The 12,134-nt window shown below is 32.4% G+C and overlaps 1 protein-coding gene across 1 annotated transcript in view; it reads right to left on the bottom strand.

The window, feature by feature from the left end:
- Positions 1-611: 611 nt before the first annotated feature.
- The window catches only part of LOC117107979 (protein OS-9-like), a 25,737-nt gene continuing 14,214 nt past the window's right edge, over positions 612-12,134 (bottom strand). The window contains exons 10-14 of the mRNA XM_033249791.1: positions 11,178-11,289; positions 9,112-9,291; positions 6,118-6,263; positions 4,880-4,994; positions 612-3,342 (exon numbers count right to left, since the gene is read on the bottom strand). Coding sequence (XP_033105682.1) covers positions 4,890-4,994; positions 6,118-6,263; positions 9,112-9,291; positions 11,178-11,289 — 543 coding nt within the window. The 3' untranslated portion in view covers positions 612-3,342; positions 4,880-4,889. The remainder of the gene's footprint in view (positions 3,343-4,879; positions 4,995-6,117; positions 6,264-9,111; positions 9,292-11,177; positions 11,290-12,134) is intronic.

Raw genomic sequence — 12,134 nt, 5'->3', positions numbered from 1 at the left:
ATAGCATTACCACACACACACCTGTCTCTTATACACATCTAGATGTGTATAACATATATATATACATATATATATATATATTAATGCTTTCATTAATGCAATTAATTTGTTAATCCTTTATTATGTATTATTTATATTTGACGCGATTTCAAAATTAGGTACCATTGCCTCTAAAGCCTTTTGATTGACTTGCACTAATTGTTATGTTACCATAACACAAATTTATTATTTTTATGTCTATAAGTTACTACTTCCTAATATTTATTATTATGACTTTATTTTAAAAGTTTGTTCTGTATTAATATTAGATTTACATCAGACAAGCATTTTTATATTCTATCGTTTAGCTGTTTATACATTGTTTAACTTAGCTTAGTATATGTCTAAAGCATAAAAAACCAAATAGACTCATAGAGTATTAATGAACATAATAGAAATCTGTGTAACTTCTGTACATTAGGTTTAGGTATGATACTTGGTGTTTTCAATTCCATGATGGATTTTTATATGTTTATGAACATATCATAAATAAATCAATGATTCGTTGGAAGTGTAATGTTCTGAGCGTTTATAAATTTCTCGACTTGAAGTATAATACCAGACAGATTGGATATCATTTCATTTAAATTTTATTACTTCTAAGTACAAATAAAGCATGGAACAACGATGTCCAGGGACTGCTTTAGAAGCAGACTTTCTTTATAAAATCATGTACAGTACATATAAGTGTATGGTCAAGGCTATGTTGCACAGCCCTTAGTCTGAGACCCTATTCTACACTATGTTGCTCAACAGGGTCACAAAAAGATGATATCAAAAGATGAAACCCACAAGAGAATAAGGTCAGTGAGGATGTTGTTGAACCAGTGGCGTAGCACCTTATGAGCTATCACTCATAAAGCCAAGGAGCCCCAAACATGCCATGTGGGACCATGCATGCATACAAATACATCAAAATGCGCCATCCAAAACTGTGAAAGGGATGGGATGGGGAACAACAACTGACTAAGCTCCAACGTGTTCAGAATTCAGCTGCTCGCATGTTAATACGGACCAGAAAATTTGATCACATTTCACCAATATTGAAACAGCTTCACTGGTTACCAATTCACCAACAAATTCAATTCAAATTGCTGCTGCTCACCTGGAAATAATTAAACGAAATGTCACCTACATATATACGCGAACTATTATCTATGCATGTCTCCAAACGCACTTTAAGATCAGCGGACAAACACCTATTAACCGCGGACCTATTAATAGGTCCATATATTAACTGTACCTAGGATTGCATCTTCATAAGGTGATCGCGCATTCTACGCAGCAGCACCCAGGCTCTGGAATGCATTACCAATTGAACTCCGCAGATGCAGTTCGCTTGATGTTTTTAAACGACTCTTAAAACACATTTATTTCAAGTTGCTTTTAATCACTGTTTTTATCATTGTACTTTTATAATGTTGTTTTTTTATTTTCCATGTTTAGTATGTTTATGTGCGCCTCGGAATAGGTTTACCTTGATAGATGGCGCATTATAAATGCATTATTATTATTTATTATTATGGGGGGGGGGGGCTCCACTCCATTACCCTCTGGAACAATTGTGGCCATTAACCCCTGGGTAGTAGTGCCCGAAAAGGCCTTGGCATGTTACGCAACCATGATAGACTTGGAAAGTGAAGCCCGGGGATATTCTGCTTTTGTTGCCATGTCAACAACAAATTAACCCATGAAACAACAAGTGCCAATCCTCCGCTACACTAGGTATTAAATTTGTTTAAAAATAAATTTCCTATGTTATTAACATCAAATAGTTATTAACGAAGACCTGCTCGCACTATTGCTGACAAGCGCTCACAGATAACAGAGATGGATTCGTTGTACAACTGTCCACCGATGCAGTGTGTGCCCGGCTTTAGACTCAACAATGTTCAGAAAGGCACTATTTGTTTGATCAAATATGTCTGATATAAGGCACAAATTATCAGTCTGATCAAACAAAAATCTGAAAGCATATACTCAGCTCTGAAAATCACATGATGTCCAAATAATCAAATGGAGAAAAAAAAACTAGTCTGGAATGAATTAACACGGCTTCAATCAAAACATGATAATACACAGTGGAACTATCTCTACATAAAATAATGCATAAATGAAAATACACTCTTATACAAACAATTATGCTATCAACATTACAGATAAATTAATATATTCAATAAATTGCACAAAATAACAAATCTCTTAGAAAAAGACATCTTAATATCTATTTTCTCATACTGTGTTTCCTCTTTTCTAAACCCAACATACACATACCAAATAAAATTCTAATCTATCCCTGCCCCTCCAAATATTTATCAGATAAATAAAATAATAATATACTTCTATATTAAGTCAATAATCAAATATAATATTTTTTTAAATATTGTTTATTATAATAATTATTTTGCATATCTACACTCTCGCACAACTTAAAGTGCAGTAAAATGTAGAAAAATCATAAAAAATTAAAAGTAAAATATTGGATTGCTCATTAAAAAAGATACAATATATATATATCAACGTCTAATGAGACACAGATCAAAATAATTCAGTTGTTGATAATTTACAGTACATTTGTTTTTCTATCGTATAATTAACACTGATAATAATAAGACAATATTTGCATAATCATATAAAAAATAAATGTACATGATGAAATGACACTATCCATCATACACATTTCCATAAAGAAACTTACTATTAACAAAGTTGCAATGGACAATATAGTTATTTAAAAAAAATTAAGTTACATAATAATATAATTTTCATTCATTGTACAATTACTTTCTACAGTATTTCTTTTTTCCTAATCAAGAACTTACAAAAGTGGGAATGACCAAGTAGAGTATACAACACCATGCCAGTACATGTATTTTTTATTTTACAAAGAGCAATAGACACACAAAAAAGTAAATCTACAGTATACTTAATTATAGCAAAATTTTTAATTTACATGTACCCCAACCACACATCAATTCAGGTAAAATATTTACCTGAATATTGTGTTTGTTTCGGTTGCCAACGTTTTCTTCCATTTGCTCAGCAGTGGAATCTAGATTGGGAATGTTCCTCATTTTTTTAGTGTGAAAATTGCATTACAAAGATATCAAAATGGCAAAGTGCAAATTTGGGCCGCCATTAATACTGACATCATTCGCACTCAAGCACCAAGGAGGCATCAGACGACCTCACGATGTCACTGCTTATATGAATTTCAATTAAAAAAATAACCTGCTAGACAAAAAATATTTCCCTGATGATGTTCTTCAGGAATCTGCTGTCTCTTTAATAAATTCAGACAATCTGTAAGAATAAAACCAAAATAATTTAACCAAAAAACACTTTACAATGATGTTGCCTACTCAATTCCAAAACATTGCAACTAGGGAATTCTGTGTATTTGCCTAAATCAGATATTTTGATATTGTTTGTTTCAAATACAATGCATAATAGCTGTAGAATTGTGCTATAGAGTACCACAGTTGTGTGGTACAGACGTTGGTTACCGTTCATTACGCCTGAATGACTTCATAGGCTTTCTGGAATACTAGGCATTTTAAATTTCTAATATTTTACCATCAAAATGTACTAAAAACACAAAAGCTCGCATTATACTAGTTATCAAACACACATTTAATCATCAATTAAAATTTACAAAGAAAAAGTAAGATACAACATCTTAATAATTACGTTAAAAATTGGGATCAATGGTTTGTCAGTGGGGAAAATGGAGCCCGGTTGAACGCCTTTTGCAACGATAGCAACGGAGTAGTATCACACGGTATTGTGACGTAACACTGTAGTACTCTATACTCTTTTGCCACTGTTGGTCATTATAAATATTTTTACTATTTTAATTTCATTATATTTTTTTATTATTTCAGAGAAAGTTCTATTAAAGTAAAATTCACTCTCAAAACAATGTTGATAGTAATACTATTATTATAAGGCCATATTAGTGTTTGTCTCAAAGCTCTCCTGTTTCCAAAAACCTAATGAGGAATGCATGTTTTTAAAAATATGTTTTAATAAAAATATTTTTATTGTTGAACTTGGTTTAAGGGCTATTACATGGCTCTCATCACTTCAGAATTATTATGTGTCAACACAAAACATGTGGCTATTAAAGGAGGTTACAATTTGAGCAAAATATATATTTTTTGAAGAAAAATTTCTTTTTGAAAAAAAAAATGTTTTTTACTTTTTTAAGGAAGAACAACGCGCATGAATTTACTAACACACGCGGGAGTTTGGAGACAAACATTAAATTAATATGGCCTAATAAATACAATTTGTTTCCTTTGATGGCAATAATTTAATAACAAAACAAACACATAATATAAAAAAAATGTTTTAATAAAAATATTTTTATTGTTGAACTGGGTTTAAGGGCCGTAACATGGCTCCTTTCACTTCAGAATTATGGTGTCAACACACATGTGGATATTAACGGAGGTTACAATTTGAGCGAGATATATATTTTTTGAAGAAAAAAAAAAAGTTTTCTACTTTTTTAGGAAAGAACAATGCGCATGAATTTCCTAACGCATGCGGGAGTTTGACACAAACAATTAATATAATATTAATTATAATAATACAATTAGTTTCCTTTGATGGCAATAATTTAATAATGAAACAAACATATTTATAAAAAAAATTACTTATAAATCACTTTTACCTTATTTTGCTAGCTACTATCCCCCTCACTTAATCATTGAGATCTCCCAATGAAATCCCATTCCCCCTCCCTCAATAATGCAGTGCCTCCATTTCAAGACATGCCACTGGAAGAAACATACATGTATTATTCTAAATCTTAAGTTTATTATTACTAAAGTACCTTTTTTCTTTCATTCATCTTCAGCTTCAACAGTTGTTTCTTTATTGTATGACAGTCCATAATTAGATTCTAATTTCCTATGTTTTGTCTGTTCCTTTACAGCAGCCTCTCCATTCTGTGCAAAAATAAAAAGCATAGGCATAATATTCATAGTTAAAAGCAGAATGATGAAGACCTATGAAGAAATTATTATAGTTTTATATGATACAATAATAAGCAATTATAGTCAGGTTTAAGTACATTATAGGAAATAGACCCGAAGGAGCCATTATTTCCTGAAAACATTGCCAGATACCCACAGGGCTGACTGCAATTTTTGAAGGAAATAATGGTTCCTAAAGCCTCTATTTCCTATAGTGTATGAACTTACTTGACTATAATTGCTTTATAAATCAGTTGTGACATCCATCACCTTTTCTATGGCCTTTTATAATCAAACTGCTGGTTGCTGTAAGAGGTTACTGTAGGCTCTATATCATAAATCCTTCAAGGTGCTGGTTGCTTAGTGATTGAATAATTTCTTATTAGTATCAAGTAGTACGAACACTGACAGTCTACACACAGCTCTTTGTGATACTTGGTGATACGATTGATTGTGGTTAATGAAGTTTATTAGGGTTTATTAGGTAGGCCTAACATCCTGGTAGACAATTGTATTCTAAACATTATTATGAATTATTTCAGCGTTGATTGAATTTCATCAGTTATACGTCAATCACCTTGTTGTCTCATAACCATTGTGCCTTTCTATGCCATGCCTAGGATGGTCTAGGCTTCACAACAAGCACTATAGAGCGAGATTTGTTAGGTTTGCTGTGTGCATTCATAGCTTGGCCTAGCTACGGAATATTCCATCGAGTTGTACTGTAGTAAAATAACCCAGATTTGAGCTTTTTGTACACAAGACACAAAAAAAATTGGGGCTTATGTCGATTAGTATCAGTCAAGAACAGGAATATTCGGTGAAAATAAGTGATGATATCATGACTGACTTATAAATGGCAATTATTAAACAAAGGTTGGATTAGTGCAATAAAATTACTCAAGGGCATGCTGGGCCTGAAGGCAATATTTGAATGCATTATTCTAACCTAGTTTATTAAAACTTTCAATGTAGCTAAGGTAGTTGTAAGCACCTCGGTAATAATAATAATAACGGTAGACTTTATATACAGCTTATTATAAAACACATATGGAACCTCCCCTGGATGTAACACTGGGATGGGACGTTTTCTTACCAATAAACCAAATATCATATTTTTGAAGTATGTGCTCTCCTCTTCTGACAGTACCGTCATCCCGTCATCACCCTCTTCATCCTCCTCGTCATTTGTCAGCATCTCCTCTCGTGGGTCAAAACTTAGGATTTTTATTTCAACATTACCTGTGGTGAATATATTAAAACATTTAAAATACATATCTGTTGGTGATTTGTTTACTCTTCTTTGACATTAAAGAACTAGAATAAAGGGTTAAAGCTGGTGCAAGGAACTGGGATATGGGAAGACTAGGATAAGAGAGGAAAACTCATAAAAGACAGAACTATGATGAGGGAGAGAGACTTGGAAATGGAAAAGCTAATATACTGAGACAAAGAATAGGGCATATTAAACTTGGGAATTAGAAATATTAAGATAATAAGAAAAAAACTAGGTTAATGGAGGAATACTAGAAAATAGAGAATCATAAACAAACTACAAAAGGGAAGAACATGTGAAAATATTGGTAGAATAGGGATAAGAGGAATAGGACTAGCAGGATGAAGATTATAAGAGGGAAGACTAGGATAAGGATAAGGAAATGAAGAAAAGGGGAATGGAGGATGACAAGGAAGGATGGCAGATTATTGAATGTTTCAAATTGTTCTATCCACCTCTTGTATATGTAAGGAACTATTTTTACAAATTCATGGATAGAATGAAGTGATAGTTATTTGCTGTACCTTGTCAAAGGTTTATCTTTCATTCCACAGTAAAGTGGAAAATGTTTATACTGTAAAAGCTATTTTTAGCTGCCTTAACAAGGATCTGAATTTAACAAGGAAAAGCATGTAAAGCAAGCAGAGATGACGTAGAACAGCTTTAATATACGTAAAAGATTGAAATAGCAAATTAAGAGTTGAAAATAGAACTAATTCCAGCAACGACATAGATTGATTAGAAATTAGTTATAGGGTTCAAATAAAGGTAAAGGGATGGCAAACAAACTAATATTCTAAAATATATCAGAATTTTTTAGCAGATTCATCATCGTAGTCATTAATTTAATAAATCGTAATAAGACTACATTATTCTGTCCATCTTCTGCATCAGAATTTGGTCTTTGAGGATTAACTTTATATTATTTGTGGTGGACCTCTGTCATATTAATAACTATTTAACAATGTTTTTCTTTGAGCTCTGACCTTCAGTGACACCATGAACTGCAGTGACCTCATGATAAAGCTATAGACTTGATTAGTTTAGTAAGATATTAGCTTTAATTAATCTAAATGAAAATTTTCCTTGGTAATTAATAGATGTATAAATAATACCTTTTCTTTATTTTTTGTATTGGCTGGTAATCAATTTAAGGATTATTGTAGTAATAGGTTCGTAATTTTTATTGTATCTTGTAAATCACTGCAAAGTTATATGCTTCTTTGATCTCTATATCATAGAAAGTTAACTACATTTTATTGATCTTTAAAAACCACATTCATTCACTGTGTTTTTTACTAATTTGTACTAATTTTCTTTGTTATAAATGATTTACAACATTTTAACTTGTTTGTAATTTTGTATTTTACGCCAATAACAAATTGAATTTCTATATTCTGCGTCTTGCATTATAAACTAAGCTATTTAATGTTTAAGTATATTATTATTACTTACATGACAGCCGGTAGTGTATCTTTAATCGGTTTATTGACAGCACGCAAGGTAAAACAATAGAGTGCTTAGTAATTTTTTGTACTATATTTGTTTATGAGTGTAGTAGCTAGTCCTAATGATGACATATTAGTGTAGGGTAATGGCAGTGCGTCACATGAGTAAATACAATGGAAGAGAATCATGCTATTTATTTAATTTCTCCGAGTTTACATCTAATGGAGAGAATAAATGTTTAGAGAAAGTAATTAGGTGTGACAGATTTAAACTGTTTTTTTCGCCAACAATGTTTTGTTAGTAAACAACATTTGATTATGGATGATCAGGTGACTCATGAAGCTTACAGGGATTTCAGAAGGCATGGCAGGAAATGTGATTTTGGAATATAAGAACAGAAATGTTTACTTTCAAATGCTAACTATTCCATTTTGAATCAGAATCAGAAGTATTGTTATCATACTGTTTATACTAGTATCTAATAATAGCAATTATAGTACATTTAAAGTTTATGATAAATTTAGTCTTTAACATACAAGATACAAGATCGATTTATTGCCATACAGATATGATAGTATTGGAAGGAGTTAACGAATCATATTTGTTTTAAAGAGATTCTTAGGTGTCAAGACCATAAAAATTTGTATTTAGAATGGAGTGGGTGATTGATGTTCTTTATAACTGCTTTTTAAAATTTTCAGTATTATACTGCATCAGATTTCTGGCAAGAATGCTCTTTATCATCATAAAGTACTGTTCATGCAAGGCCTGATTTCCATAAAATCATTTAGTCATGTGATCAAAAACTTTTTCTCGGACATTATAATTTCCTTAGACAGCTGGTTTAAATGCGAAACATACGTGAGAATAGGCCTAGATGCTTGGTTATAGATACCCAGATTTACACGAGCAGTGCGCATCCATCAGTGACTTGGCCTTTGCCAACAACAAGGTTGACTGAATGCGGCTTTCCCCTCTTCCTTTAGGAGCGAAATACAGAGGCTTTTACAACAATTTCCCCGCCATGTTCCATGAAATAGATTAACACTATCAATATATGATTCATTTACAAACCGCCTACCATGAATTCTCTTTCTTAAAGAAGGTTAATAGCAAAGAAAATCTTCGCCAACTCGGTAAGTCTAGCAGCCATTGTCTAAGGTTTTTGTGACTTTGTGGGCGGGGCTTTCGCATCCTAGTCGACGTGTCAATTGGGAACACTCCCTAATTCAACTGACCAATCAGCGTCGCCAAAGGAGTCAGCGATAACGTGTAGCGATTTTTAAGGAAACCAGGCTTCAATAATATAGCCTCCGCTACCAATCCACTAACATTCTACTCATATTACTCATACATTGATCATACCATCAGTTGATACGCCCTCATTTTCAAGTTGTTCTCGAACAGCATCCTCTATTTTGCGGTATTTACTATCATACACCTCAGTCTGTGATTCTACTTGCGTTGTCTTTCCCACTTTAATCTTGGTAACCTTCACTTTCACTTGGTCGTTGGGCAGTATGGAGGTAACGGTCTCCGGTTGCTCTAGAATGTAAAACAAATTAGTTTGCATTTAATTTGATATTCCCACATTTATTCCCTATACTTATAATTTTTTGAAATGTTTCTTTTATCACTGAAATAATAGTGTAGACAAATATAATATATGCTGTGCCCTAATTTTCCCTAAAATGAACAAGTTAGCTGCAGGTTTTAGTAAGCCTGGATATTTTTTTTTTTTAATTACCAAGCATTGCCCTTTTCCTGCCTAACTCTCATATAAGTGTTTATTATTTTTTTTAAATTGCCAAGCATTGCCCCTTCCTGTCTAACTCTCATATAAGTGTTTATTATTTTTTTTAAATTGCCAAGCATTGCCCCTTCCTGTCTAACTCTCATAGGGTTAATTGAGAAGTTGAGTGATTATCAGACTCTAGTTGAAACCCAACAATGGTCAGATTTGAATAGGGGGTCTTCAGCACAAGAAGCAGGAACAACAGCTCTTGGCTAACTGCTCAGTCTTTAAGTGCTGTAGAAATTAAGCTAGGCCTAGCTAGTTTGCAATTTTCCACAATAATACAAGGCTACAAATGAAGATAGGTTGGCTAGCCCAAAGCATATTTGGTAGATTTTGTAGCTGGGCTAAAATCAAATCATATGTCTGGAAACATATGACCCTTAGCCTTGTGGGTAGGAAAGCTCTATGATTCTGAAAGCATCTATTAATATCATATTGAACATTGAAAATATATGCTTCAACAGACTAGTGCTTTTATTCTTAGTTCATGAGTTACTTTTAATTGGATTGATGGTCACTTTAACGTTTATTCTTATTGAGTTTTGGCTTTGTGGAATTGTGGATTTTTGTTTCATGTTTGGTACTTGCATTTCTTTGATGGTTTTACATTTTTATTAATTAATTGGTCCCTGGTTTTTTCATTAAATGTAAAAATGTGAATGTTAAATTTTGTAAAATTGTATCAATTCATCCTTTGGCTGCCATGAGCAATTTTTGATGTTTTTATGAATAAATATACCTTGAATAATAATATATTTACAGGTACATATAATCATAATGTAATATCATATACAAGTATACAGCCATAGACCATGCATGTAAAATGTGTGAAACTTATTTATTTATTCTCAGAATAGCACTTTTAATTAACGTCAAGCAAATGACGTCAATAATGGTATTTTTGGCTTAATGCTACAAGACAAATTGCTGTGTTTATATTCCTGCCACAGACAATTTGGATCTGCAAGGCATTAAATGTACAATACTTCAATTAAATATTCTGAATATAAATTCTTATTTTATATTCTAAATATATACAATAAAGACTAAAAGATAATGTACACATCAGACAATGAGGGCAGTAGATATATTTTTCCAACTCTGACAATTGGAATTCTAAGAGCTAATTACAGACATATTATCTGTATTATAAACTTGAACTACATAATTCTATTGAATTAATAAATTTCTGTTTCAAGTCTATCAACTCATTAATCAACACTATATTTATTTAATCAGTAGAAAAATAGGAAAGGCAATAAAATATTATTTTGAACAGTACTGTCTATTAATTTATATATATAAAAAAATAATAATATATTTACAGGTACATATAATCATAATGTAATATCATATACAATTATAGTGTAGCAAGATTGTTTTTGCAAGTGTTTGGGAATGTACTAAGCATTCGGTACTTATAAAACTTCATGTAGGGAAAAATATCATTCCGAATTAATATTAACTTTTCTATGACATGCCCTCTAGACCTACAGTTGATGCAAGCTTCAATATAGAATGCATACTCCCTACTACAGAAGCCTACACGTGTATTTAACTTTTGAAATGCATAGTGGGTACTCAAGATGCGTACAAGTAGGAACATAAAATATACACATGTTAGCAATAATACCTGCTTCTTCAGTGCTTTCAACATCTTTTAATTCCTTGGTAAGCTTATTAACTGATTTGCGTAGCTGTTTAGTTTCATCACTATCATCAAACGTGTTTCTCAATATATCCATCTAAAAGTGGAAAATATTTTACCAATAAATATATGCAAATTTTTATAAATAATATCCAATAAAAAATCTAAAGGAAGGAAGTGAACTTAAGAAACACAAGTTTCTAAATAATGATTAAGTGCACTGTGACAGTGAGGATATAGTAACAAAATGAAAGTAAAGCTCAAGCTAGCAGAAAGATGATGGCCAAGCAGTTAAGGCACAAGCGCCGCAACCTACAACCATAATCAGTGGCGTAGAAAAGTATTTTTCATTGGGGGGGATGATTGGCGTGTTAGCCAGTGTCGTAACTGGCGTGGGGGGGGGGGACAGGGGCAGACTGTTCCCCCCCCCCACTGACGGTTTTTACCGGGCTGACCAAGCCGTTGTACCGAGCTGGGTAATAAGAGAAAAGAAAGAGGGGAGAGGGAGGGAAAGAGAAAGAAGAGGAAAAGAAAAGGAAAGAAAAAGAAATTGCACATTTTAGGAAGTTTTTCATCAATTCCGGCGAAATTAGAATTAAAAACACAACAATATTTTGTGCGCTTTGCGCGCATATTTTAGGCATTTTTTAGGTTTATCCTTTTAAGTTATTTAAACACATAATAGTCCCAAACTCAAGAGAGACAAATTTAAGATAGATCGTTTTAACCTAAAAGAAGGGCCTCAATGTGTATTGATGGTGAAAGAATATGTTGTAATAAATAAAACCATGATGAAAATGCTTATACTTAGTTTTAAACACACGTGTGTGGCCTATATTATAAATAAGATAAGCCCTATGTCGTATTGTTTTCTATATGGGGAGTGGGGTGGGGTGGGTATGGTAAATTACTAACCGGGAAAATAAATACCAACTCTGACCC

The sequence above is a fragment of the Anneissia japonica genome, unplaced genomic scaffold (assembly GCF_011630105.1).
Source record: "Anneissia japonica isolate Jap-2015-1 unplaced genomic scaffold, ASM1163010v1 scaffold287960_len3192837_cov198, whole genome shotgun sequence".
Taxonomy (NCBI): Eukaryota; Metazoa; Echinodermata; class Crinoidea; order Comatulida; family Comatulidae; genus Anneissia; species Anneissia japonica.
This window is presented reverse-complemented; position numbering and strand designations above follow the sequence as displayed.